This window comes from Strix aluco, chromosome 2 (genome assembly GCF_031877795.1).
Source record: "Strix aluco isolate bStrAlu1 chromosome 2, bStrAlu1.hap1, whole genome shotgun sequence".
Classification (NCBI taxonomy): Eukaryota; Metazoa; Chordata; class Aves; order Strigiformes; family Strigidae; genus Strix; species Strix aluco.
Genome location: NC_133932.1, coordinates 71025435 through 71052546, shown reverse-complemented (window position 1 = coordinate 71052546; position 27112 = coordinate 71025435). Strand labels below are relative to the sequence as shown.

Here is a 27112-nt window from a genome sequence, read left to right as displayed (position 1 = left end):
GTAAAATAAAACCCAGCTCTCAAAGAGGGGAAAAAAATGTTTTATTTCCTTTAAAAATAATTAAAAAACCCCCAAACTACCGTCCCACTGCTATGGACAAAGTTATGTTGTACCACCCCCAAACAAAACTCCCACGGTAGTAACACTTAAAATAATGGATCCTGTGGCAGTATTTTCCCCAGAAGCAGAATAAAACAGAGTATGAATAAGTTACTTAGATAAGCTTTTGTTCATCATAACAAAAATGAAACAAAATGTTACCAGAATTAAAAGACCACAAACCCATCTGTGGGCACCTACAGACAAAAATCAACACGTTTACTTGAACCCGTAAGTATCACTGACACAGTAAAGCTTTTGCTGTCAAGCGCTTCTCTAGTTTTTAGAGAAAGCTTGAAGGGAGTATTTAATACCAGCAAGGTTATTGAAGAGACTTTTAAAAAAATGGGAACTATGAAAGAAAACACTTCCATTCTGAACACAAGTAACAAAGGATGATACTCTCTCCTCTGAAAGATAAATGCAGAAATACTAACACAAAGTATTTTGCAAGAGCTTTAAAGTAGTTTGGAAGGAATTTGGAATGCTTTGCTTTATTTCCTCATGAAATACTTTGAATGATCTAGAAAGCCTGCGGAAAGTATCATTGAAAAGTTAGCATTTCATTCCAACGCACTTTGTAACACTGGCAGCCTTGGTCATTCTGGGAAAGAAGCCACAAACAGTTCCTGGTATTCCAGTCCTGGACACGAACCAGGTCATTTACAGTGTTCTCGGGGTGATTAGGAGCAGCTCCACTGGGCAAGCTGAGCATCTGAGAAGTACTTGCATGGATAAGACGCAATACTCAACACACTGTTGACAGCGGAGGAAACGGGTTCTGCTTACTGACCACAAGCTTTTGATGCTGATGAGATATATAGCCTTTAATGTGACCCTGGCAGAAGGAGAAAAAGACAGCGTTAGTACCGGAAGCTGGTAACACAAGGCCTATAATCTCTGCTGTCTTCAGACTACATCAAGCACAGCTATGTGTGCATACTCAATCACCACTGCACTACTGTACTTAATACCAATAAGGAACCAATTTATGTAAGTGGGTCAACTCACAGAGAAAGCAGAAGGTTGGAACCATAACCATGTTTGCATACTACTAACGGCGCTGTCAGGCTGAGAGCCTGTTGCCAGGGCCCTCTACTGGTCTGCTTACAGTTCCTTGAAGAGACAGAGCTCTACACAACTGTTTCTAAATTTACACTTGCTCACTTTAAAATCAGTATTTTAATTAATCGCTATTCCCTACCTAATAAACCAAATGACACAGTACTTCCTTTTCAGACACAGTGTTGTAACACCAAAAGAAATCTTCCAGTGACCTAATCCCACCCTCTGATACTCTTAGACCACACCAAATAATGTTTCAGAAACAGAGAAGTGGTTCATTTTCTTGCTGACACTGCAATGCTGCTCCAAAACCTCAGATTTATTAGAAATCTCTCGACTTCAAGCCTTTATCTGTTCATGATTAGTTGAGATCCACTTAAAGACAAAATGTGAAATAAACCCAAAGAGATCTGTTTTTTATTTTTTTCTCATGTCAGACTGGCAAGAGTCTCCTACTTCAAATGCAGAAGAACAAGTCTCTTTTTCGTCCCAGTTGCAATTTTTGTGTTTTTAAATCAGTATATATGCATATATAGAAATGTTGGTACTGGATTTGTAATGAAAAATTCAACATCAATTTTAACCGATCCCTGCAAAACAGGCAGGAACTAGAGGAAGCCTTCAGGGCAAATGAAAACATTTCACTTTGGGCACAAGTGAATCAACTTTTTTACACAAGAAAACCTGGGATTACTGATATGTTTTTTTGAAAGACATTTTACTATCTACCTAGTATTTTTTACTGTCTGAAGCCTGGAAGGACCAAACAAGTGGTCAGCACATACCATATATATAAGGTTAGCTAAAATGCACTGGACTTCATCAATATCCACATCATCTACTTGCATGAATTTCAGGGCAAACAGAAAGGCATCTAGAGATAGCTGATGGGTTTTGAGTAGTAAATATCTGAAAGAAACAACAGGAAAAGATCTGTTATTGAGAAGCAATCACTTAAAAGTTCTGGCTCTTAGAAAAATGGCCTTTCTACAATAAATTTACTTTAACAGGAATTCAGCTCTCAGAGAGAACTAAGGAGCATATACGATTCTATCTCAGTCCTAGGTGAGACCATATTAAGTCTGCTTTTGCAAAAATGTAGGGTTTGTTATGCTTACACTTTCTTAAAGAGATTTCTGTACGTGATGATTTTCAGCTTCTCAAGGATAAGAAAGATTCCACATCGAATAAAGAAGGTCTCATGCTTTGTCAGAGCATCATTCAGTAGGAGAAGATTGCCTTCACTACAAGGATGAAGAAATGAAAACATGAGAACATCTCACCCAAATGAGCAAATAAATTGTCTGACTTGGTAGAAATATCCCTCCCCTGCCTTCCTCAATCATCTCAAATAAATACCTTTTACTTAATACTTTTTGAACTAACACACAATGCAATAAAACAATCATCATACCTCACAGCCTTTGTTACTTCAGCAAACTGCATAAGGTCATACTTTTTTAAGAGCTGAACTGTTGGCATATGGCCCTGAAAAATAAATGGTTTCCAAGTTTTCCAGGGTAAAGTCAAATGCATTTTAAATATAATCTAGTAAACTATAAAAACATTCGTTAGAGAAAAAGACAAATGTTTAACCACCTTTTTTTTTTCCCACAGAATGAGAATAAGAGTACTTGTAAGACAATCCCCTTGCCTCCATCAAACACCTTGTAGCTCAACTCACAATAATTATTTATCATGGTTTAGGGAGTCTTAGTATTTCTTAATGTTGGGGAACAGTAATACTTGTAAAATCAGGATCCTGTGACATGAGGCCTATGCAGATCCAAATTTTATGTCATGGCTGTATGATCTAATCTGCAAACAGAAGAACTACAGGAATCCCAAGCATTACTAATAATACAAGCAGTGCTTCAGCACTGTCAAGTGCTAGCTCAGTCTGTAGCTATGCCTCTGTGCGGAAATAAAAATGTACTCTGAAAAACCAAAACCAAACACACACACAAAAAAAGAGAGAAGTTTAAATTTAAAGAAACAAAATTAATTCTCATTGCTAGATCAGGTAAGACTGAACCACCTACACTATCACAAGGAAACTTTGGTTTTTTCCCCCTGCACAGCAGAGATCAGATTGCACATTGACTTGGGTCAGACTTTAAATTTAGTTACCATCATGCTATGCTGTTGGTAACTCCTTTCCTGGTTGGAGGATTAGCTGAGAGCAGGACTCAGCTGCATGTTTACTGAGAGCTGCTAGGAATAAAAAAACCCATCCAAGCTATTTTAGTACAGTTTAAGGTTAGTGCTAATGTTTGGGCTCCAATTAAAAAAAAGCAACTGTAAAACCAATGACCTTCATCTAGATTCTTTAGTGTCTTTTGTACACTAAAACTGCTCCTGAAAAGCCACAGTAATTCCAGGTGCTAACGGACTCAACCAGTTTACGGCACCCAGTCAGGACTGGGACAAAGTTTTTAGGAAGACTGTTAGTTTTCCTTTATCAACCCTACCACTGATTGATCTGAGTAAAGAAAGTCAATAATCAAAAAATGAAAACCAGAAGCCAATTACCATACCCACTACGGTTCCCCTTTACACAATTGACACTGCAAGGGACAGGAAAGGGAGCACTGAATAGAAAAGGGAGGATGGTCATAAAGAGGCTGAGGCAAAGGTGGAAGATGCAAACTCACAGAAGCAGGTGGTAACAACATTCTCCATGGGTAACTTCAATAATAGGGCCAGGAACAGGAAACTCTAAAATCTAGTTTCTGTCCCCTCAGTTACACTGAATTAATTGTTAGCATAACCCCACTAACTCAGGGATATGCAAATGCTAGCACAGCACATGGGGAAGGACAGGAACAAGAGGCACAGATGCGCTTAATTGATGAAATGATCAAATAGTTACCAGTCTTCATTGATTTGTTCAAAACCAAAATGCTCTACTTCATGACCCTTCTAACATGCCTCCAATGGACAAATGTAAAAGGTGCAAATAGAAAACCCAAAGACAGGAATCCTTTCTCTCCTGTCACAAACCCCCCTCAACAGTCTTCAGCCATCTGTTTGCACATCCTCCTTCACTTCACCAGGTGAAAGAAGCAGACAGATTTGTGCTGGTGAATCCACACATTCCCTGGTCCATCTGTGCAGCTCATCACCAGACACACTGGCACAGACCTGGGCACTCAGCTACATGACAGAAATTACACTGTTAAGTGCTTCTCCAAAGAACTCAAAGTTATCTTTATTACAGAAGCAACCTCAGGTTGCACCTTTAGGAGGGGTGGGAGGAAGGTAGGAGGAAAGGAGGGTGGGGTTTTGGTTTCCCCACCCCCCCTTTCTTCTTTCCCTTGTTGCTATAAATGACAGTTCAACGTGTTTTGTCCTCACACAAGAAAGTGTACATATACTGGCTCTTATGGGGGTCAGACACAGATAGCCTCTGAATTCCAATAAGGGGAAAACAAGAACAATACTGAGCATCAGTTTGGTTATCTGATCCCCAAAAATTATTCAGAAGAGTAACATCTACTCACCAACAACATTTTTACTGGCAGCAGGTAGATCAAAATCATTCTTTTGTTCTTCTGGCTTGAGCGGTGACAGTGCTCAAAGGCAAATGACAGATACTCTTCAGCTGCAGACACAAATAAGACTGCTAGTAACATGAGTCAACAACAAAAATGGATCAAAACTGTAACCCAAATTTTGTGCTCAGTGTCCATCTCTAGCTTGAACATATGATATTTGAAATTATACAAACTAGAATCACACCAATCAAAATACAGTAAGAAAAATGCTGTAAGAGTTATTGGGAGATTCACACAAAATACAAAGTATTACCAGAAAAACAAGCCTTCCTTCAGAAAGTCAAAACTTGTCAAGGTCTAGATGTCAGAGGTGACAGTTACAAGCAATATTGGAGTTTTCAGCTCATTTCAGTAACATTATTGTGCTACTATTACAGGAAGGGAGAATCTCAAGAAGCGCTGATGAAACAGAACTTTATTTTCTAAACTGACAGATTAGGTTCTTCAGTGGATGTAAGCTGCATGTGACGCACGCATCTGCTGAGCTGCAGAAACGTGCCAGTGAGATCACACACCATGACAACATGAAAATATCTCACTGGTTTTCACCAAGAGAGAAAAATTACAAGCCTGACAGGCAGAAGACACCCTTTAGAGTAAGAAAACCAGCTCCAGAATAGATTTTGGTCAGGGGCTTCAGTTAGCAATAAAAGATGTACACCTTAGCTCTAGAAGCATTGCTATTAGTGAATCTATTAGAAATCTCAGAAGTGCACTTTCTACATCTTCCAAAATCAAGGTACTGAGAAACTAATTCTACAGTACAGTTTGCTGAAGATTTCCTACACACCATCCAGCAACTTGAAAAGGACGAGAGTCACAAAGCCTCCTTTGTGAAACCTTTTACAAACCTATTCTTTTGGATGCTCATACATTTTATTATGCACACACATGATGTGTAAGACTACAGAAAACTTCACTGACATAAATATTCTAAAATTGAGCATGTATTACAATTAGAAGTGTCATGTAATCTCATCTCTGATCTGCCTCAGCCTGTGGGCCTCCAATCTTTCAGCATAACTTTTCCTTTGATCAATGCAAACACAACAGCACCTTCTATGCACATTTTGAGTCACACACACGCGACATCAGACAGATTTCACACCAAACAGCAAGACTTTAAATCTGTCTTACTGGCACATAATACCTTGCTTAAAGTCACTGTCAAACATGGCTTTGCGTCCAACATAATATCTGTATGTAACTCGCTGTGCCATACTATATTCGTCCTTCAGATTTGAGCTGTCAATTGCTCTAATTAAGGGCTTACATAGATGGAGCTTGTTGATCTGTTAAAAAAAAATTAATTGCATTTTACTCAGTGTAGATAGATAGTATCATATAAAAAACGGTGGGTTTGACTTAGAACATAAAAAAACAAAACACAGCTTACCAGACTTGAACCCTACCTTAAAATAAATTTTAAACAGCTGATTCACAAGAAACAACATGCCCCACTTCTTGGAATCTTCAATGCCTGCTCGACTGTCATAAGAAAAGAAAAAATGAAAAAACCTACTAATACTGAAGACTGTAAGAAAATTACAACTTTGTCCTTATGGTAAACTCCCTCCATAGATATTTTCTGTATTTTTAGGGTAAAAATAGGTGTCTGAAAATAAAAGTCAAGGCCAAACTCCTTGTCTTAAACCATATTAGCACTGTCAAAACAGAACATGTGTTCCCACCTTAAATTTAAACAATTCTGCTACATTTCTTCTCAACATAAGAAAAAGATGTCATACAAAATACTACTGATCTACATTAGTGCCCTCACTCCAGTCTGCAGATGACACGTACACTAGCATAGCAGTTGCTTATAAAATTCAAGGTGAAAGAAAGATGGAAAAAAAAAAAGCATTTTCTACCCTTCAGAAGTATTAAAATTCCTAAGACCAGAAACCAAAGAATCACCTCTTTTCCATCTAATCATAATAAAGCAAACTTCACAACTGAACAGGGCACAAAAGCGTTAATAATCTTTTCCAAGAAACAGGCACATAATCAGTCCCTCCCAACAACATCTGCTAGGAATGTGAAACCTGAAGGGAGGCCTCACCAGCTGTAGTTAGTAGTCAAGAGAGAACAGACTATAAATGAGAGGAAATGAGCCTCAGAAGTGTTCATTCTTACCCAGATATGGTCTTAGTAAGTGGGAAAATCTTGTGTGGAGTTAATTAAGTTCTTAGTTTAATAGTGCAAGTTCTACAGAGGATCTTTCACTTACGTGTCACTGGCACAGACTCGAAAACAGCTCATCAGCAGTTCTGCTGCTTTTTCCAACATGTCGCCAACTTTGCTTTTCCCTTTCTTCACTAGCTGTTGATCTGCCTGTCGTTACACAGCAAGAAACAATATGTAATTCTACATCCTGGTTCTCTGGCTTCGGAAACAAGTTTAGTTCCTTAATACAGCATTTTATAAAGTAGTAGAGCAATAGATTTGTCATGCCTGCTATCCCCCAAATCTAGAAGGCAGTCAAGCTCACAGAAGAGAACACTCAGAGAGGCTCCTGAACGTGTACCAAACCTAATGCACGGGGGGACAGTCCTCTGAGAATAGCACTGAGTGCTATTACCTTTAGTGCCACTAAGCTTAACACAGCTCTCAGAAACCTAAATTCAGGATCATCTGATAGCTGAACTGGAGCATTAACACTTCAATGCAAGTTTTCAAAAAACAAAAGTCTGGCAAAAAAATGTATTTTGAAGAAAAGCAAACTAAAATGATTCCCCAGTTATGGAGTTTGAGTTTTAGAACTTATAATTAAGCTTCTTGTCACAGCCACAAAGGCTAGATTTTATTTCTAAATCATATTCAACATTTTCTAGTAGTAATACACACTGCTAGGACCTGAGACTTTCATAAGAAATGGAAAACATATGTTACAGCCGCAAGAGAAAAAAAATTAGTTGCCAACACATGGGAAAGATTCATGCACTGATTAATGCAGAACTTGATAAAGTGGGGGAAAAAATAGTGAAAAGATATTTACTATGTGCTTTCTAAAAAGTTTTATTGTAATGCTTGCATTCTCACTAGCTGAAACATAAGGAATAGAAATGGAAATGCATCCTTTGCTGCAGAAGTCTTCTCTGTATCCATATCATTTGAACCTACTAACATTAGAAGACAGAGTTCAAACACTTCCAGCATGACTGATCCCACTTTCCCCTTTCTCATGCATCTCAGATACATGAAACTGCCTCATTCAGACTGAAAACTGAGACTTGTTACAGAGCAGGCACACACACACACACACACACAAAATATTCTCTGTGCAAGCATGCCAAAGGTGGGTGGGCACAACAAAGTGCTGAGGGGACAAACACTGAAAATACTGGATATTGCTAAACTCTAACCTAACCTGAACTCTAGTTTCACCTCTTCAGGTAAAGTGACCAGGAGCAAGATCACAACCCTGCCACTTACCCTGGCCTAGCAGTTCTCAACAGATCCCTACACAAGCTACTTCAATTCCCTAGCCTGAGAAAAATAATGTAAATTTGGGTGTTTTTTGCTTGTCAGCAGTTGTATGTGCTCAGCAAGGGCTCCAACAAGCATCAAAAACAGTACACAGAGCTGGAAGAGGGGAAAGGCAGCAACAACTTCCCTCTTCAGATGTGGTAAGTGGTTAGATTAGCTCAGTTGTCTGGGATATCTCTACCCTTATAAAGATCTCCACCAAATCCCAAGGATACCCCATAGAAACAGTGAGCTGTGCCACCATGCTACTCTACAAAGACAGTACTTAATCACTTCATATTCTCTAAGCAAGTGCTGTGAGTTGCATGCAGGTCCTCAGAACCCCTCTAGAGTTCAACCTGCAAATGGGAGGTGGGCAGACTGAGCAACCTAGTTTTTCAATAGGACTGGACAAATTTAGCGTGTCAACAAAATCCTAAACAATGAGTTAAACAGTAGTGAGCAAAATTAGGCTATGTAATAAAGTCTAAAATATTTCCGCTGTGGAAACTCCTAACATAAAAGTAATGACGCTGTTAATCAGCTCTACTTACATTATTAGCAAAAATTCGAAGATCGAGGGCTACAGCATACATAATAGGTAAAGCCCTGGAAAAGTAAAACATAGATACTTAGTATGGGCAAATCATGCAATAAGTAAGACATGAGAAACAAGCTTTTTTTTTTTTTTTGCTAGTTGATCATAAAACAAGAAAAATATACATTAATCTTTAAATAAAGAAGGATGAACTTTTTAAAAGGAAAGGTCTTCAAGATATCAGCATTTCAGAAATCCTACACTGGAGAAAGAATTAATTCTACAACCTTTTTTACTGTAGCTTTAATACCATCTCACCGTTAAGAAAATTTTTCATGTTTTTACTTATGGAACATTCTACATAATTAAGCTCAGATGTTTTAGTTTTCACACTTTTGGATCTAAAAACTCCAACAGGCAGCAAAACCAATTAGGCTGCATTTAAGTGTCACTGGGGATAAATAAAAACTATAGGCATAATTTTAGTTGGACTACTACAGTATTATACCAGCAAAAGATGAGAGTCTAGTTTCTAGCAGCTCTCTGTGATGTACTCACCAGTTTTCTTCTTTATGCGCCTGAAATGCTCGCAGGAAAGATGTATTGTATTTAGGAGAATTTAAAATGCTATTAAATGAAACACAGATTTAAAAAACAACAGTTGAATGGTACCATATCTTACTACATGAAAGGGTGGAAACCAAAAAAGTAGATGAGGAATCAGGATGCAATGATGCAGTAGGGAAGAACATGAGCACAGCCACGCACTCCTTGGTGTGGCAGCAGCAGTAAGATACAATGGCCACTTGGAGATAAGATGGCAGCTTTCTTTATCACTATCTTCCTCTCTAGCCAAGTACAAACTGGGAGGTATATTAATGGATTTGAGGGTGTCTCATACTCTGTGAGAAATTAATTTTCTATTTTAGAGCCAAGTGACAGATTCCTTCTTAGTCCTACAGAAAGTTGAAAGGAGAAGAGTTTATCTTGATTGTTGTGCTTAAGAACCTAAACAGTGGAAGTGTATTTGGAAGCAGACCACATTCTGTTAGATGTTAAAAGGGGTGAAGATAACTTATTCTACTAGAAGACATATAGTTAATCTGAAAACAATATGCAAGATATATGGAAAAAGGATATTGGACAATAACTGTTTGGCATTTGTAGGCTTCTATAAAGTCATGGTTTCCAACAGCGTAAGTACACCTGTCAAAGAAAAGGTGCATTAGAGCATCAGAAAATATCATATATGTAAGACAAATACTTCTTTTTGCCTCTTACCAGGCATAGAGCTTTACTGTTTATTTAAGAGAGATATGGAAATACGATTAGAAATGTTCCTAACAAAATGGCACAAGTATTTTAACACAGCACTAAGCTTGATAATTGTAGAAGACTGACCCGAGAGATGAATGGGGATTTGTTTCTATAAAACGTACAGTATCAACTGTAATATGCTAATGCTTATTGTCACCAAGATTAGCACAGACAAAAAAAATTTCAAGACTGTTGAAAGTGAACTAAAGACTGTTTTAATGCATAATTTTTTTCAATAAAAGCCTCACAGAATTACTTAGGCCCTAAAGCTATTTTAAAAGTACTTTTATGACCAAAATTCCCTTTTAAAAATATTTCCCTTACTTATTTCACTCTAAATTCTTGTGTAGCTAGTAAATGCAGAGCAAAGGAAATAGCTAGCAGCAAAATCAAAGCTGTGTCAATGACTATATGCAGATGACTGCCAGATACATAAAGCAAACTTTACATGGAGAGGAAAGAGGTCGTTATTTCCCACAGTTTTAGCATTATTTATGAATAATACCAAGTTTTCAGATATAAGCCCTTTAAAATGGCTAAGTATACTTGAGGATATCCTTCCCCATCCCTGCTGGATGCCTCACAACTGACTTTACATTCTGAGTCCATCTTTACCTTAAGTGGGCTGCAAACATTTCATCATATGGTGGTTCCAAAACTTGTTGACACTTCTCCTCTGGAGATGGAAGCTACATATAGAATAAATCAATGAAACATTAAGGTAACATTCAATGCACCAGACACACAACATCATATGGGTATTTTGTCATAGCAGTTTTATGCATATATGCCTTTGCTATCTATCAGAACCTTAAGTTATATTAATAATCACATCCGGTGTAACAAATTGCTAGTGTGCACTCTGATTCCAGAACCTGATTAGAGCTAGCCTTCAATAAAAGCATCGGAAATGGATATAGCACAAACACTGGACCCTTGCCACCCACTGGTTTTCTCCTTATAGTCACTTCCACTGTGCTATGTTACTAACTAATATAGACCTGGCCAGAAGGGACTTTCAAGACTGTATCTATCCAGAAAACAATTCAAAGTGGAACACAAAAAGCCATCTGGGGGAAAAAAAAAAAAATCTGCGTAAGAATAAAAGGGAAACAAACCTACAAGAGGATCCTGCTCTGACCTGCGAAACAGATTTCTGAGGTTTCTCTCCAATGGAAAGGAACCCATATAGAGTGCTAGGAAAACTGAAAGCAAAACAAAAGAAAGGTCAAAACCAGACTCTCACCTGTAGCCTTGGGTTTGCAACATGTGGATGTTTAAATGATACCAATTCTGCACAAAATTGTCCATCTCTGCTGTCAATGGCTTCTTGTACCTACCAAAGAAAACAGCCACATTACAGAATAAAACCAAGCCATGCAACATATTTACACATGACTACAGAAGCCACCTTCTTGTTACCGCTGTTCATCCACATCAACTCAAATGTAAGCTTTTAAAGGTTTTAAAACTGAATTAATCAATACCGTACTTTCAATACACCTATTTTTCAATAGGGTATCAGGGAGAAGGTAGGAACACTATTGTAGTTTTTATTTGTAGGATATGGGCAAACCAGAGAATCCCCAAACAACTCGCATGGGATTAGCACTGTAAAACAGCAGTTGTGATCCAGATTTGGTTAAGCTTTTTAAAATTCCAGTTGGACTTATGGGCATCAAACATATATGTGAAGGCATAAACAATCTTCGAGTAATGCTTAAAAATGAAGACAGGTAGATTAAACACACAGCTATCATTCCAAAGGCAACGTCTGATATTAGATTAGCATCTGTACAGAATATGTCTGAAACCTGTCAGGACTGTAAATGTTATATTCTGTGGGAGAACGGTTTAATTCTGCTTTTTGCTAAAGATAACTCCTTGTAAAAAATAGTCTGAGCAGCTTATTCTGACATCAAGCTGGAAATTTCTTCAGTTGTAGAAGTAGTTTTAGATATTAATTCTTAAGAGTTCCTTTCCCACTGCTTATGCTTTATGTGCCGTATTTTTGTGTCCTGATGGAAAAAAAAAAAACCTTTTTTGCTGTATGGAAAGCTTGTATCAAATAGGAAAAATCATAGACTAAAATAGCAAGGGAAGCAGCAAAAGAGGGAAAATCAACTCCTTAAACTTTTTCAGAGATTGGTGGGCTTTTTTCAAGTAAAGGAGAGAAAGTGTTGTGTTTTGGAAGTATTTTTCTTATTAAATGTTAAATGGACTGTCAACTAGACAAGATGCTGACTTTACAGAGCAGATCACTGTCCTGAGAGATTTCAGATGCTCCATTTTTGAGACTAAAAACCAAACAATTACTCTCTTTTTGTGCCCTTCACTCAATTGACTTGACTGAAGCGAGTAAGATGATAACAATGACGGTTCAGAAAGAAGCAGTTAGAGTGATCGCACTAAAAGCTTGACACTGAGGGTTCAGTCCAGCCAGTATCCTTGTGACTGCTCCTGTTTCTCCATCCTTCATGCCATACACGTTGTTGTCTCCGCATTTCTGCACTCCTTAAATTGCCAAGCTGCATGTGTGCCTGCACGCACACACAATCCCACCACGTTAGTTCTTGTGGATAAATTACTTTGCTATCCATTATATGAGTAACCATCACACTTTTCAGAAATTCCAGGTATAGATCCTTGTCACACAGCCAGTATACTTAATACAGACTTAAGAATTATATTTTTTTTACTACAACAGACATTCTAGGTTGATTTATTTCTTAAATAAGGTAACATATTTACGGCAAAGAAAAATACATCCACATGCTCTAACTGGGCCCACAAATAAAAAAACTTGCTTACTTGCTGCAAATACTGATTTATGGTGATGTGCGCCATTAAAATAGAAGTCGAAGAAGCAGGAGTCCCAAATAAAACGCAGTTGTATCACATTCTGCGAAAGGAACAGGAGTTTAAGAGAAAAGCAAAGAGAGGGTACCTCGCACAGATCCCGTCTCCGCTCCGAGGAAACCCGGGATGACTTTACCGAGCCCCTGGCCGGTGGGCAGCTGCTACCAGCCTACGGGTACCATAACGCAGCCGCAGGGAAAGCGGAGCCGAGCACGGACACGCGCTGCCTGCCGGGGGGAACCGCGGGCGGAGGGGGAACCCCGGCCACAAAGGCCCCGAGGAGGGCGGAGAGCAGGCGGTAGCAGAGGCAGGAGCGCGACAGCGGGACGCAGCCCCACTGGCCCACGAGTGCGCACAGGAACACCCACCCACACACCCGCCCCGGCGGCCCCTCCGCCCCTCGCCACCAGCAGCCCCAGCCGGCCCTGCCCCACCGCACACCCATCCTCAAGCCACGGCGCGGTACTTCCGGCAGCCGGTACGACGCATCCAGCAACTTCCGCCGCGCTTCCGGTACCCGGCAAGGCGCGGGGCGCGAGCCAGCTGCCAAAGGGCGCCCGCGCGCCCCACGCTCGAGGGGCAGCAGGAACGACGCAACGCGTCACGTGACACCCTCCCGACTCCCGCCGCTTCCCGCCCCCCCAATAGCTGCAGCCTCATATCTTCCCCGCCCACAGCGGCGCTCTGGGGGCGTGGCTTTGCCCTCTGTAGCCAATGGGAAAGCGCAGTGGGCGGGGCTGAGGGCGTGCGTCGGCGATAAACCTCGTGCGCGGGGGCATCTCGCGGGCTATGGGCGTGCGGCCGCTGCGGTCACTCACAGCTGCAGCGGGGGGCTGCGGGAGCGGTCGGTCCCGCTCGCCCTTGTCCCCTTAATGCGTCAAGGGGGCGAGCGGTAGCCTCCATGTGCCAGGGCCCCAGTGACGGAAGCTCCGTGTCGCTTCCCCGGCAGAGCGCCGGCGCTCACCCAGCCGCCTGCCCTCTCTCCCTCCCTCCTTCCCTCCCTGCCGGCTGCGGCCGTGCTCCCGGGAGCCTCCCTGCTCGCGGGGGGGGCGGGGGGACACTCTCCGGACTGGGTCTAAAAAGTTAAATCCGGCGTTTAACTCCTGAAGCCGTTGCTTTCAAAGGCATTAACGTGAGGCGTGTGGAACCGCGGCCCGGGCGGGCGGGAGGCCGGGGCGTGCCCCGGCTGCGCTGGGGGCTGCCGCTGCCTCTGGTGGGTGAGAAACCTAGGTCAGGGGGGGAAACGCGGCTGCTCCTCGCCTGCTGCTCCGGCCGCCCCGCGGCGCGGTGCCGCTTCGCGCCCGGTATCGACAAACAGCCGGGCGAAGCAGGGGGAGCCGAGGGGCTGCGAGGCGATGGCGGGGAGCCGCCGCCCGCTGGGCCCCGCGGGGTCTGCCCCGGCCGCCGGCGGGAGCCATCTTGTGAGCGGGGCCGGCGCTGCCCGAGTGCCGGGGCGGGAGCGGGGGGCGGCCCGGACCCAGGCACCGATCCAGCCCCGCAGCCGGGCTGAGGGCGGCGGGGCGTCCCGAGGAGGGCGGTGGGGGCGGGCGGTTGTCGGTGCCTCCCGGCCCGGCGGCACTTGGCAGCCACCCGCGGGCAGGGCCGGCAGGCCGGCGCGGTGGGGGAGGGCGGCTGGGTGGTGGCGGAGGAGGAGGAGGAGGAGGGGGGGGGGGGGGAGCGGAGGCGGGGACCAGCCGGCCCCGGCCCAACCCAGCGCCTTGCCCCGGCCGGACACGGCGCCCGGGGCGGAGATGGCGGACGAGCCCCAGAAGAAGCCGCACTTGTCGGCCTTGGTGGGGCACACCAACGGGCTCACCAAGCCCGCCTCGCTGGCCGCCGCCACCCGCGCCGGGGGAGGAGGAGGAGGAGGAGGGGGAGGCGGAGGCGCGACCGCCTCCTCCAAGAAACTCGTGATCAAGAACTTCAGAGGTGGGTGCGGGCCGGGCCGGGCCCTCTGCCCCGGCAGGTGCGCCCTGCCCCGCCGCCCGGCCCTCTCCCGACCTTTGTTTACCGCCGGCCCGGCCGCTCCGCTCCCCGCCCCTTCCCCGCGGCGGGGCCGGGCCGGGCCGGGCCGGGCCGGCGACGAGAGGGCCCCGCCGCTGTCACCCGCCCCGCCGCCTTATCTGGGCGAGAGGAGGCTGCCGCCGGGCTGATAACCCTCCCCGCTGCCGTCGCCATCCCGGTTTAAGGGCTTACGGGGGACAGGCGCGGGGCTCTGTGCGTGGGGGCAGCGGGAGGAGCGGCGCAGCGACGGCTTGCGCCCTGTGGGAAGCGGGCAGAAAGCCACCTTAGCGTCAAAACTAATTAAAGCAGGGCGAGGGTTACCTTGCTGCAAGTAACAGGGGGGTAAAACGCGGCAGCCCTGCGGCCGGAGGGCGCCGGGGCTCTGCCCTCGCCGGGCAGGGTCCGAGCTGCGGCCCCGGCCGCCCCGGCGTGTGCGGGGCCAAACGCACCGCGCGAAGGTTTCGTCGCCTTGGGTGGAGTTTGTAACCCGCTCCTTGTGCCGAACTTCCACGATCAAGCACAACGTGGCTTGGGAGAACTGAATGAAGCAGGGTGAGGAGCACTGGTGCGGGCTGCTGTCCGGCGGCTAGTTTTCAACTACCTGTATCTTCCTTCGCAGAAAGACCCAAATTACCAGATAATTACACTCAGGACACATGGCAGAAACTTCACGAAGCGGTGGGAGCGATACAGAGTAGCATTTCTATTAAATACAACCTTGAAGAGCTCTACCAGGTAAGGCGTGTAGGGTTTTTTTCGGTTTAACAAAAGGAAAATTAACTGCTTTGGGACTTCTGCAGAGCTACATATTTAATGTAATGCATTTTGATTTGTTAAAAGCTGATTATATTTTCTGAACTGTTCATTCTATACTCTGTTTCTAGTCAGTTTGCAGTTTTATATAGCAGTTCCTTGGAGAGTTACCAGGATCTGGGCCCATGAAAAAGCAGTTTATGGGAGACAGAGAAAGCTGTGCCTGGGTATGCTTGAGATTTAAGTCTAGATCTCTCCACTACAGTGCCTACCCAAGATGCCAAAACCAGGATCTTACTCTTGCTGGGTTATGCAGATACGTATTTTATGATGATTCCTCTTTTGTACATGCTTTGGTCTCTTGCGAATACTAATGTTGAAATATCTGTTGTTATTATAGATAATGACAATTAGACCAGCATCAATACCCTTTGGGGAATTAAAAAATAGCCTTGATTGAGCAGGCAACAAACTGTCAGTTTACCTGTGTTGCAGATTACTGTTACATTTTCGTAACAATCAGGATCTTGATTTTTTGATTAAAATGGTGAAAAAGTATTTCTGGAACATCTGGACTACTGGAGCAGGGGCTAGGGAGGGTAAAAGAGATAAATACTCATGAGCCATTTCTTTCTCATTTCTCCATCTATATATGGTTTAGTTTTATAATATTTTAAACGTATGCGCTTTGAGATATTTAACTGAAGTAATTTTTTATAGTGATCATGTTATAAAAAAATTACTGATGCGCTAAGTTGTGCTACATAGCTTAAGTTAGTTATGAGTTTTCTGTGGGTGCAGGTATTTGATCTGCAGATGTGGATCTCATTGCCAGATCAAGACTTCAGACATTATTATGCTCACCTGAAATTTTCTAAATGTTCAGATGAGGTAGGTTTGATGTTGTCTGAAAAGTGCAGACTGAGGGAGGAGAAGGCCAGCAGTCCACGCTGGGTCCATGCTCAAGAAAATGAGCATGTATTTGAGAGCTGACTATACTTGCTTGTCTCTGATTAGTTAGAATATATAATATATGGGTCTAAAATGGCTGATTTTGTAAATGCATATTGACTTAATATAATTTATTCCCTTTAACTAGGTGACTGATATATTCATCTATTTATACTTGCAGGTTTGCAGAGTTTGAATTACATAAGATATTTTATGGTTTTAAATGCTGCATTTGAAAAATCTTGCTTTTTCATGCCTAGCTAAAAAAAAAATCCACAGATGCTTTGAGTGTTACCTAACTTGTTTTCAGAGGCTGAGAAATGAGATTATAGTAATATGGCTATGAAATCGCCGGGGTACAGACTTGAGTTTTGGCAGAAGAGGAGGAGAGAGATTTCAGATAAACTGTGAGGGCAGAACTGTAGTACTTGCTTTTTCTGTTTGCCTGCTTATTTGTAAAAACTGCACAAGGCTGGTCCAGTAATCTGTAAGGCAGCGGTGCAAATCAGCAAGATTTCTGCACAGTTGGGTGGTGGTGGTCAGCATGCCTGTGCATAGATAGGTACATACTCTCCTGCCAAAGGAATAAAAGATGAAGTTCAGCATCTGTCGGAAACCTGATCTGTACTTACAGATCGTTTTAACTGCCTGTTGGTGAGCACCGAGTCATCCACAGGGGAAAAAATTTCTCTGTGTGCATCGGTTTTTACGATCAGGGCTTTCTTTTTTTGTGTCTTTATCTGTCATTATGGGAGGAAGTGAGAGGCCTACTAGAGTTCAGTGCAGTGAGCAGGCTGGTGTACCAGCCTGCCTTTGAACTTTCTGATTTATTTATTTAATTTGGCACGGTGGCTGAGGAAAAACTGAAGAACAATGACAAGGCTTTGTAGGAAGCCTGAAGGATACTCCTTTCCAGGCATTAGAGGCAGCATGGGATCAGTCATGAAGGTGCTTGGCAGAGATGTAGTCAGTGAGCAGTGGGAGGGTGGCAGCCAATTTTTTGCAACTAAAATAGAAATGATGTCTGGGATTGGTGGTAGATTGCACAGATTTTGATAGAAGTAGCTTATACATGATGGGATAGAGAAAGTGGGGCAGTGCAAAGAATTGCTGAGTGAAGAGTGAGTGATAAAAATAATGGAAAAAGAAAATTCCCTTTGCAGCAAGGTCCTAAATAACCTGAAATGGGGCAGCACTGCCCTTCTGGAGGACATAAGAGTAGGACGGTGTAGTAGTGAAGGAAAAAAATTGATGAGAGTCCTGACCAGACTTTAATTTGGATGGATTGATAGGAAGGACTGTGTCTTAGGAAACATAACAAACTATCTGCAAACTGATTATGTGTCAATACTGTTGGTTGCAGATGTCATTTCACTTACCTGTGGTGTCATTTCACTTACCAGATGAAAAAACATAATATAGGCACTGTGTGATAGTTTCATTTGTTTATTTACTTTCTTTAAGGTTGTATCAAAACTGAGGGAAGACATTGTTAATGTGCATTTAAATAAAATGACATCAGATAGGTTAGAATTACCCTGTGGGGAGATCTCTGGGAAGCAGATTCACTTTGTTTTGGAAGACAAACTCTTCAGGATGTTTGGACCTGTAGAGGAAATAAGAAGTAGCAATTATTTGCATACTAGATGTTAAAACAGAAGACTCTGCTCAAAACAAGCTATTAAAAGGTTGATTTGAAACAGAACTTTCACTGGGTTTGTGTAGGTGAAGAGTCTAAAAGTGTTGTCTTTCTTGTATCCTTGTAGATGTGATAATTACTGTTGCTTTTTACCAAACTAATTGTTGCAAGATGACTAGAAGTCAAATCAAATTTTGTCAGAAAGAGGGACAGCAAAAACTCTGAATGAAACAAAAGGTGAAGGAGAAGGAAATTGCTGGATTTCATGTCCCCCCATCAAAAAAACCAGAAATGGCTAGTAAAGGTGGCACTGAGGTGATATGGCTGTAGTTTGAAACACACTTTAAGCTGACACTGTTGCTCAGAGGAGCAGCCCTGCTTTCCCCCTCACCTCTGTCTTGGCCCATGCACTTGCTAGCCCATGTGTGGGTGACCTTAAACTGAAACAGAGTGAAGAACATTTACTAATGCTTTGAAAAAGAGTTACATGCTGGCATTAGGCACCATAACGTTTCATATTACAAAGAAATAACGTGCACCAAAATAAGCTAAAATTTGGGGAAAACTGAGTAAAAGGCAAGCACTGTGAAAATACTGAAGCTTTGTCCAAGTTCATTGATGCTATCAAAAAATTTATCAACAAAACGTAGCACTATAAATCCTCTGGAGCAAAGGAAAACATTCTTGGATCAGTTTTAGTGGCCCAGATGAAATTGTGCTTTAAATCTTAGGTGTGGTCTCTGCAGTATCACCTCATAGTATAAATGCAGTTGAGGTGAAGTTAAAGGAAAGGACAGCTGGATTTTTGGATTTTTAGTTCTGAAAATCATGTTCAACTCCTTCAAATAATTGTGTGAAGCACTGAACAGCCAAAAATACTTAGTGTAAACTTTACAGTTCTTACAGAACATTTGGCTGTCTTCATTGTGATTCATTTCAGATGCTATGGTCTATTAATAAAATAATTTATTGAAATACAGCATACAAGTTAAAGTGTGCCTGGAACAAAGTCTAAATATAGGCAGTGGTATCAAGCAAGGCTACATTTTTCTCTTCGGCATTCTCATTGAGTTTCTTGTGAGGCAAAAAAGTTAGTGTAAGACAACATAATTACCAAATAGCTGAACAGCAGTATTCTAGAGATGGCCAGAGCTGTCTCAGCGTAGTCTAGGTAAGCTGCATAATAACTCGATTTACATTAATGTGGTGACCACAAGAATGTTTGTTTTTGGACAGAATCGGTCATCTTAGTCAACTATGGATAAATACTCAACTAAGTCACATGAGGTCCAAATAAATCAATTCAAGTCTTTATTTAATGGTTAATGTAGGGGGAGTTGTTTTGGGTTCTTTTAATTATTATTATTTCCCCTTAGTTTACACACCTTAGCACAAGTATGTGAATCTGTGGAAATATTTGGAAAGAAATAAGTTAAAATGACAGGAAAGCAGCTGTATTCATTTACCATTTATAGAGAGTGATTGAAATGTCTACCTTACAGTTATTAAGAAATGAAAATATTTGGTATGATTGTGTCCCCCCCAAAAAAGTGCGTGTGTGAGTGCACTGGAGGATGTACAAAATGGACCTACAGGAAGAGTTCCACTGCTGAACAGTATTCGGGGGGAGGGGTGGAAATTCTAGTCATGTTTGACAGCACATCTGAAATATGATCCAGATGGTGATGGTGGACCTTGTTTGTACACAAAATCTAGCAGCATAAGAGAGATCAAAATCAGAAAGGAATCATGAAGTCTTAATTTCTCTACATACTTTGGGTAATTTCATTTTGATGTTTTGTTTTTGTGCATGGCTTGAACAGATAATGCTGATATTTTTTTCTCTTTGTTGTTGGCCTTGATTACACAGGCGCTAAAATCTGAGTTCTCTTTTTTTTTTTTTTTTTGTCTCATTCATAATCTTCTTTTGGTTTTTAGGCTGTTGAAAATCTCTGTTCTTACAAAGTCTCTGCTACACTGTACAAACAGCTGCGACAAGTCTGTGAAGATCATGTGAAAGCACAAATCCTTCAATTCAGAGAATATCCTTTTCTCGTGCACAGAAATGGTTAGAATGGTTAGTTTAAACCATTATTTTTTAAAACAAAACTTTGTAAAAATTGCACCAGTATTTGCCAATGTGTTAAAGAGGTTCTTTGACCACTTACATATTTTTAAATCAAGTGTAAACAACTTTAATCATCTGGGTGAATAATTTTTGTGCACCAGTATGTAGCATGCTAATAACAAATTACTCATCATTTTAATAGGAATGCAAATTTTACATCTAATCTAGAAAATTTCAATTGCACTATGAGATTTAAGAGCAGGTATGGATTTGTATGACAGGTGAGTAGTGGAGATGCTTACAGTAGCAATAGTTTAAAAAAAAATCACTGCAGTAATTTTCAACAGCAGTGTTTTCTGTAAAAGAATTCTCAAACGTAAAGTACACCTGTTTGACCAATAATAGGTCAGCAGTGATGTGTCATGGAGGAATTCTACAAACCCTTTAGGTATCTTACATGTACCTTGGGAGGTTCTTGGCAGAGAGCTCTAAGGAGATCACCGGGCTGTCTTCAGATGCACAGAAGCCTGAAGTTTTATGATGAATTACCCCACAGTTTTCTGAAGTTACATTGTCGGACTTTTCTTCTGGCTGAACTGGTCACAGAAGTGCCTGTAGATCTTCTCTGGACACCTGGGTGCAGCCAGCCCTATTTTCTGAATCCTGTAGTGCTTTGCATGCTGAGACCATGCTTTATGTGATAGTTGTCTTCTGTGTAATAGCTTTGGGGTTGTGCTTCTTCTGGCAGTAGGATAGATAGACTCTACGCCCACCTGGCTGTCCCCACATTCCTGGATAGTGCCTTAGCAAGCAGATGCTGGAGAGTGCCATACTGAACAGATACTACAGTACTTTGGGTGCTAGCAGTGTTTCCCAGGTCTCTGTATGTATTTTATTAGTAGGAAATGATAGGTTACAATAGACAGAAGGAAGGGACTGGGGCTCAGAAAGAACCTTCTTTCCTGGTGAATGCCTTAAATGTGCTTTGCATTGGGACTCAGTTTCTCAGTTCACTGCATTGCCCAGGTAGGCACCTACACTCACAAAGAAGATAATTTTTTTTTTATCCCCCCCCCCCCATCTAGCTAAGTCCCAACATGGTTTTGAGTTGTGTGTTTTGGGGTTTTTTTTTTTTTTGAGTCCCAGTTAAGGAGTCTGGCTTCTACATAGCATATAGGAAGCATAGGTACATAAATCAGCACTGTGAATTCACCTTTTATATGGCAGCTGATTTTTTTCATTACATTTACTTTGATACATTTAAAATCACTTCTAACTATAAAGTACATCAGTCAGTACAGTAGCCTCTTAAACATAACTGATCTCTGAGAACCAAATCTTTCAGTCTGCTTTAAAGCAGTGTACAGTCAACCATTTTTTGTATCCCTGCCTTTTCAAACTTCAGATAATCTTCTGAAGAGGTGTTTTAAAACTGCTTTCTCCCTGCCCTCTGACAGAGTTGGTGGTTTGGAGAGTTGGGAATTTTGTGTTTTACAGGTATATGACTTTATATCCCAAGGACATGAGATCAAATTAATCAGATTTGGCCAGAGGGAATTGGAGATGATACTGTGCAGGAGAGGAAGGTAAAGCCCTGTTTGGATTTACTCATATGACACATGAGAATTCTGTTATTTGTAAATAACAATTGGATCTGTTGTGTAATGAAGAAAACTCTATAGTTTACTTATGGAGACCTGGAGATGTATATGAAAAGAGTGGTATTTGGATTTGTTGAGGATTATTTAGAACTGTAACTGCTTTTAAGAGATTAGGGTCACTCCTGTTGTGCACAGTGTGAACTCATTAAACAAACAAAATAAACCTTTCTATACTTCTCACCTCAGTTGGTGACAAGGTTGTTTTTGACGCTGGTGGGATTTCTTGTTTAAATCTATATCCGAGTTATACATTGCAGCCACTAGATGGTATTACTGAAGAGCAGTGAGTGTTATTCCTTGAAAACATAGGGAGGCCTTCTGGAGAACTGCCAGTCCCTTTGCTAGGCAGAAGCTCTGCAATTAACAGTTTATCCCTGGGCAGTCACAGTAACATCAGAATATCCACGGAGCAGCTTTGCTTAATGGCTGGCAAAGATCATCTCCAGAATCTGGCCTGAAAAGATATCAGCAAGCTACTTTTCCTTAATATGTGCTGTACAGATTCTCTGGATAGTCTTTTATTTTTAAAGAAGATAAATAAATGCTGGCAAGATCATTGCAGACAAATGGTAAGTTGAATGTTTGTTCAGAATACATATCCTTGAGGTGTGAAGTCTGACAAAAAGGGAGTTTGTCATGGTTTTAACTTGGTACTGCGTTGCACCTCCTCCTCCAAGTTTCAGCATTGCTTTTCACTTTCCCCTTTGCTAGCTGGGGGCAGTTTTGTTGTTGAAAACTTATGTTCTGTTGTGTTAACTCTGACTTTCATATGAAGTTGGAATATCACTCAGAAATATATTGTCTCCTGTTTTCTGTGGGTGTAAAGAAAAACTAACCAGGTTATGCTGAAATTGTTTGCTGTTTGTAATTTTAAGTAATTAGAGAATCCACAGTCTTGACCTTTAGATAGCTCCAAGCGTTACGTTAATTTGTGCCTTTTTTTTTTTTTTTTTTTTTTTGGCAAAGCAGAGATGATTATCCTGACTATAGGGCTAAGAAACAGGAAGATTGAAGAACCGAAACTCTTTCTTTCTGCCCTTCTTGTCCTCTACCTCCACAATAAATTATGTTACAGAAAAAAATTCTCTCTCAAAGATACTCTGTGTGAATTGTCCCTTTGAGAATGCATCATTATAATTCTAAACCAGCATTTTAGATTGAGTTTTCATTGCACTGTCACTTAGATTTGGCTACAAATGCCCCAAATGTTTCTATTTTCGTCTCCCCTCCCCTATGGGGAATGAGCAGAGGTATGTAATTTTTACCTGAAATAAAAATGGAAAGCGTTATGGAAACTATTCAAAACAAATTCAACAATCTGAGAAAATAGAGTTGAAGTTTATTGCCTGGAAAATGTAATTAAACTGGATCTGTGTTTTTTTAAAAAGGCTTTTAATATGACCTCTGTTCACTTTAATTACTTTTGAGTGTTCTTTTTTTTCCTTCTCAAAGCAACAAACTGTAGTAAGTGGCTTTCTTGCCTATGTGCTGAGTTAGCACTTGGGCTATTTAAGAAAAAAAGTCAGCCTCGCTGATGTTGTACTTTAATATGCTTGGCCGGAAACTATGTCAGCTTGAGAATTGCTTCAGAAGCAATGAAATCTTTTAGGGGAGGAGTAGGTGGACAGCTGGGGATAGAAATCTCTGTAGCTGGCCTGGGGGTGAGTTAATTAGTGTGACTGACATCAGGACTGACATCCTGAGTTATGCTAATGCTAAACTGAAAGCTGGGCAGCCTTTTTATGAGCAAAGTTAAAAATGGGTTTTGAATGTGAAACAGTAATAAGCTAAAAACTCACCTCCTTCTCCCATTTTTTTTAATTTAAAAAAAAAGATAATATATTATTATATCTTCTTTCCCCTGTTAGAATTAATGTGTATCTATTTTTCTCATGAATTTTGACAGCTAACTTTTACTATGAAAAGATTTGTTGCACAGTTTATTGCTGTCTCTGCTTAAAGCTGCTTCTTTTCTAAAAGCGAAAACTGGCAGCATGCTATTTCAGGGTGTGTACTGAATGTCTTGGTGGTACTGCTTGAATAGCTTATGTATCTCTGTAGCAATAAAATTCATAACAGGCTAGTAAAGCTATTTAGTTAATGGTTATGAATTTGTAAACTGTCTTGGATGTACTTGGCAATACTGCTTAGCTTATTGTATTAACAATAAATTACATACCCGTGGCTGTACAAGTCACCACAGAAGTTGAAAACACATGCGTCGGTAGTCAAGATGCATGTCTATGTGATGTAGTTTTTCAGAAGTTGCTTTATAATTTAAAATGCCACATGATGGTAAAGAGAAAAGCATTTTCTTTATATATTTTCAGATCATGATCAGAAGCATTTTCTTATTTTTGGATCGTACATATGTACTTCAGAATTCAATGCTTCCTTCTATATGGTAGGTATCCATGTAAGTATTCCTTGAATCTGTAGAGTTTGAACATGCTATTATATTTGCAAAGGTTGAAAATAAATTTTTCTATTTGATCTCTGTAATAGGTCTCTCAAATTTTGTGTTAATTTATGGAAATACATGTGTCAGCACATGCATGTGTCATTTCCTCCTTCCCCAGGAATATTCATTGTCAAGTGAGGGTAAAAGAAGAAAAAGGTCTGTGAACATATGCTTAAAAGTCAAGGCATATATATAGCTGTAGTTGTCACAGCCTGGGTGAGGCTGGCTGTGTAGGGAACTTCCTTGGGCTGCCGCCTCTGTGCCTTAGCGCTGGCCCAGCGTTACTTTAGGTGCGTCTGGTTTTGACAGAATTCAACATTCAACTTCTTGCTCAGTTTTTTTAAATGAGTCGGATATACACTGACAAGGTGCAGATCATCTTTGCAGCACTGGCCTCTTGAGAGTCAAGACCTGTGGCTCAGCATTGAGATGATGCTACTGTACTTTCAGCACACCATATTTGGGCATTCTGTTTTTAAGCATCCTACCTGAGGGGCATTTTATATCATTGCCCAAGCAAACAAACCCAGACTTTGCTGAAAGTTTCTGGTATTGTACTCTGTCTAAAGCAAAACAAAAATGTAGATGAAGTACTGAAGTAAGAGCGTGCCTTTTCCCTGCCTGGCTGGCTTCTGTGCTCTCCAGAGTTCCTCAGGCTGAGGAACATGGCATCCTTCTCCCACTCCTCGGTCATCCTGTGGATGTATGTCTTCCTGACATCTGCAGTAGTTTTCCTCCAACTCTGTGTTAGGCTTCCTTTTACTAAATATTGTTGAAGAAGTCTATTTATACTTTGTGTCTTTTTTTCCTCTTACTGAAAAAATTCCCTTTATTGAAATCCCAATGCATGTGAAGAAGTTGGAGTTAACAAGTTTTATCTCTGTTTTCTTTGGCCAAGGCAATGTTTAATAATTGGCTGCTTCATGGCATAGAAGCACCATTCTTCATCTTCTCAGAATGAAACAATCTGATATAGGAGATCATAAGGTCCTAACCATACAGAATATTCATGCTTTTGAACAAAACTTATAAATTACACACAGATTGACCAATCCAGGGAGTTTTATGTTAAGGTATATGTTCAGATTTTTTATTTTTATAATTTTTATAACAGTAATTGTTTAATAAACAGAGAATGTTATAGTCTATTATGGGAAATATGGGCAGGCTGGTCACAGTTCTCACTGAGGCGTATGCATCTGGTGGTATGTGGGCTGGTATTTTTATGATAATTCTTGTTACAGTTTTCTTAGTGGACAGTGTCAAAAAGAATATACACACCATTAATATATTCTCTTTATAATATATATACAGTGTATTTCTTTGATTTTTTTAAAAGACTCAGCAGTGTGATTTATTCTTTTTCAATATTCACACAGGGATATGGGGCTAGAGTTATTTAGAAATCACGTCATTAGTGACAAGCAAGTTCAGAGCAAGACTATTGATGGAATCCTCCTGCTGATTGAACGAGAACGAAATGGTGAAGCTGTGGACAGAAGTTTGCTGCGGAGTTTGTTGAGCATGCTGTCTGATCTGCAGGCAAGTACAGCAAACTTTATAATAAAGGCTATGTTTAGAAACAGAGTTTGGACTTTTATAATTCATGTGTTGTACAGAAACAAATTTATTCTTATAGCAAACATGCTTCAAAATCTAGCTATTAGATTGATAAGATTGCCTCTTCTTTACCCGGTGTGCAATTTTTTTATTCTCTGTTTTTAAGGGAGACCTCTTTGCCTGTTTTCCTTAGCAGAGGTAATGGCCTGCAGACTCTTAAATAATAGATTTGGAAGTCTTTTAGTATGTGCAATATTTTGTCTGTTTTAATCACTTGTTTTCTAATCCTAGTGCAGATTAAATGTAGGAACAAAAAAAGACCATCTCTGTCACTGCAAAAAGGCGTCACTTTTTGGAGTCTGGGTCTGTGTCACAAAAACATCACTGCACTGGCAACTTTTTAGCAGAGATGCCAAGGATAGAGTGGGATGTAAAGTTAAGGCCAAGGTTTTCAAATAGATAAGGTCAATCTGTAATTTACTGGAACTTTTCTATTAGCATAGATAACCAAATAGACAAAAAAATGCTGTGCTTCTGACTTTGACACAGGTTGTCCTCTAGTTGTGATGTATGTGATGTGCAATAAAACTTAGGAGCTCTCTTTCATTCTTAAAAACTGTTGAGGTTGCTCTGTTCCCAAGTGGTGTATAGTGTTATGAAACTGGCTGAAGGTTTAAAAAAGAGTTCAAAGAGGAGAACTGCATAAAATAGTTCTTTCTGGTCAGGCAGCTTACCTGCTTTTCTGCCTTTCATGTTAACCCTCCTGACTTTTATCCATAACTTTCTCTAGTGTACCAGAAAGATTAATAACTAATTATTCCATTCAAGAGAGAAGGCAAACTTCTGTCAAAGAATTTTCAGATCACATAACCTGGAGGTGCTTTTTCCAGCTTCTTTTCCCACTGTTATTTGCCAGGTTTCTCTAACTGCATCAGCTTTCCCTAGGTGTTGACTTTTTAACATTTATTATTTTTTAGCAAAGTACTCTGCTAACTAAAGATAAACATTCCCCTTTATTGGATGCTTCTTACAGAATTGGATTTAAGTCTTCATTCTCCTTCATTGGCTCAAAAGTGTAGTTTTCTTTTTTCACTAGGGAAACTAATCTAGTC

At 41.0% G+C, this 27112-nt stretch overlaps 2 protein-coding genes across 5 annotated transcripts in view; one reads left to right on the top strand and one right to left on the bottom strand.

The window, feature by feature from the left end:
• Nucleotides 1-19: 19 nt before the first annotated feature.
• On the bottom strand, nt 20-13532 carry PCID2 (PCI domain containing 2). Of its 3 annotated transcripts, none has more exons than XM_074815244.1 (15): nt 13345-13532; nt 12856-12946; nt 11291-11380; nt 10660-10733; nt 9868-9933; nt 9286-9327; nt 8744-8798; nt 6952-7055; nt 6134-6209; nt 5872-6013; nt 4668-4768; nt 2579-2652; nt 2283-2408; nt 1950-2073; nt 20-937 (listed from the first exon to the last, which is right to left on the bottom strand). In XM_074815244.1, the coding sequence occupies exons 2-15, from the start codon at nt 12889-12891 to the stop codon at nt 848-850; spliced, it is 1200 nt and encodes a 399-aa protein (XP_074671345.1). In that variant the 5' UTR covers nt 12892-12946; nt 13345-13532; the 3' UTR covers nt 20-847. The 3 variants fall into 3 exon arrangements, with proteins under 3 accessions (XP_074671345.1, XP_074671346.1, XP_074671347.1); XM_074815245.1 differs by having other exon boundaries at nt 13338-13529; XM_074815246.1 differs by lacking the exon at nt 13345-13532 and adding an exon at nt 13040-13320.
• A 1082-nt stretch (nt 13533-14614) lies between these two features.
• CUL4A (cullin 4A) overlaps nt 14615-27112 on the top strand; it is a 41788-nt gene continuing 29290 nt past the window's right edge. For both annotated transcript variants that reach the window (XM_074815235.1, XM_074815236.1), the window contains exons 1-6: nt 14615-14832; nt 15527-15642; nt 20189-20293; nt 22480-22548; nt 24310-24383; nt 25820-25982. In XM_074815235.1, coding sequence (XP_074671336.1) covers nt 14655-14832; nt 15527-15642; nt 20189-20293; nt 22480-22548; nt 24310-24383; nt 25820-25982 — 705 coding nt within the window. In that variant the 5' untranslated portion in view covers nt 14615-14654. The remainder of the gene's footprint in view (nt 14833-15526; nt 15643-20188; nt 20294-22479; nt 22549-24309; nt 24384-25819; nt 25983-27112) is intronic.

What these genes read in the sequence shown, in the direction of transcription:
- PCID2 (XM_074815244.1), bottom strand. Translation starts at nt 12,891, where the DNA reads ATGGCGCACATCACCATAAATCAGTATTTGCAGCAA. An exon ending in TTGCAAACCCAAGGCTACAG is followed by an intron (nt 10,734 to 11,290) that starts GTGAGAGTCTGG and finishes TTCTATATGTAG; the next exon opens with CTTCCATCTCCAGAGGAGAA. An exon ending in TGTTTAAAATTTATTTTAAG is followed by an intron (nt 6,014 to 6,133) that starts GTAGGGTTCAAG and finishes TTTTTTTAACAG; the next exon opens with ATCAACAAGCTCCATCTATG.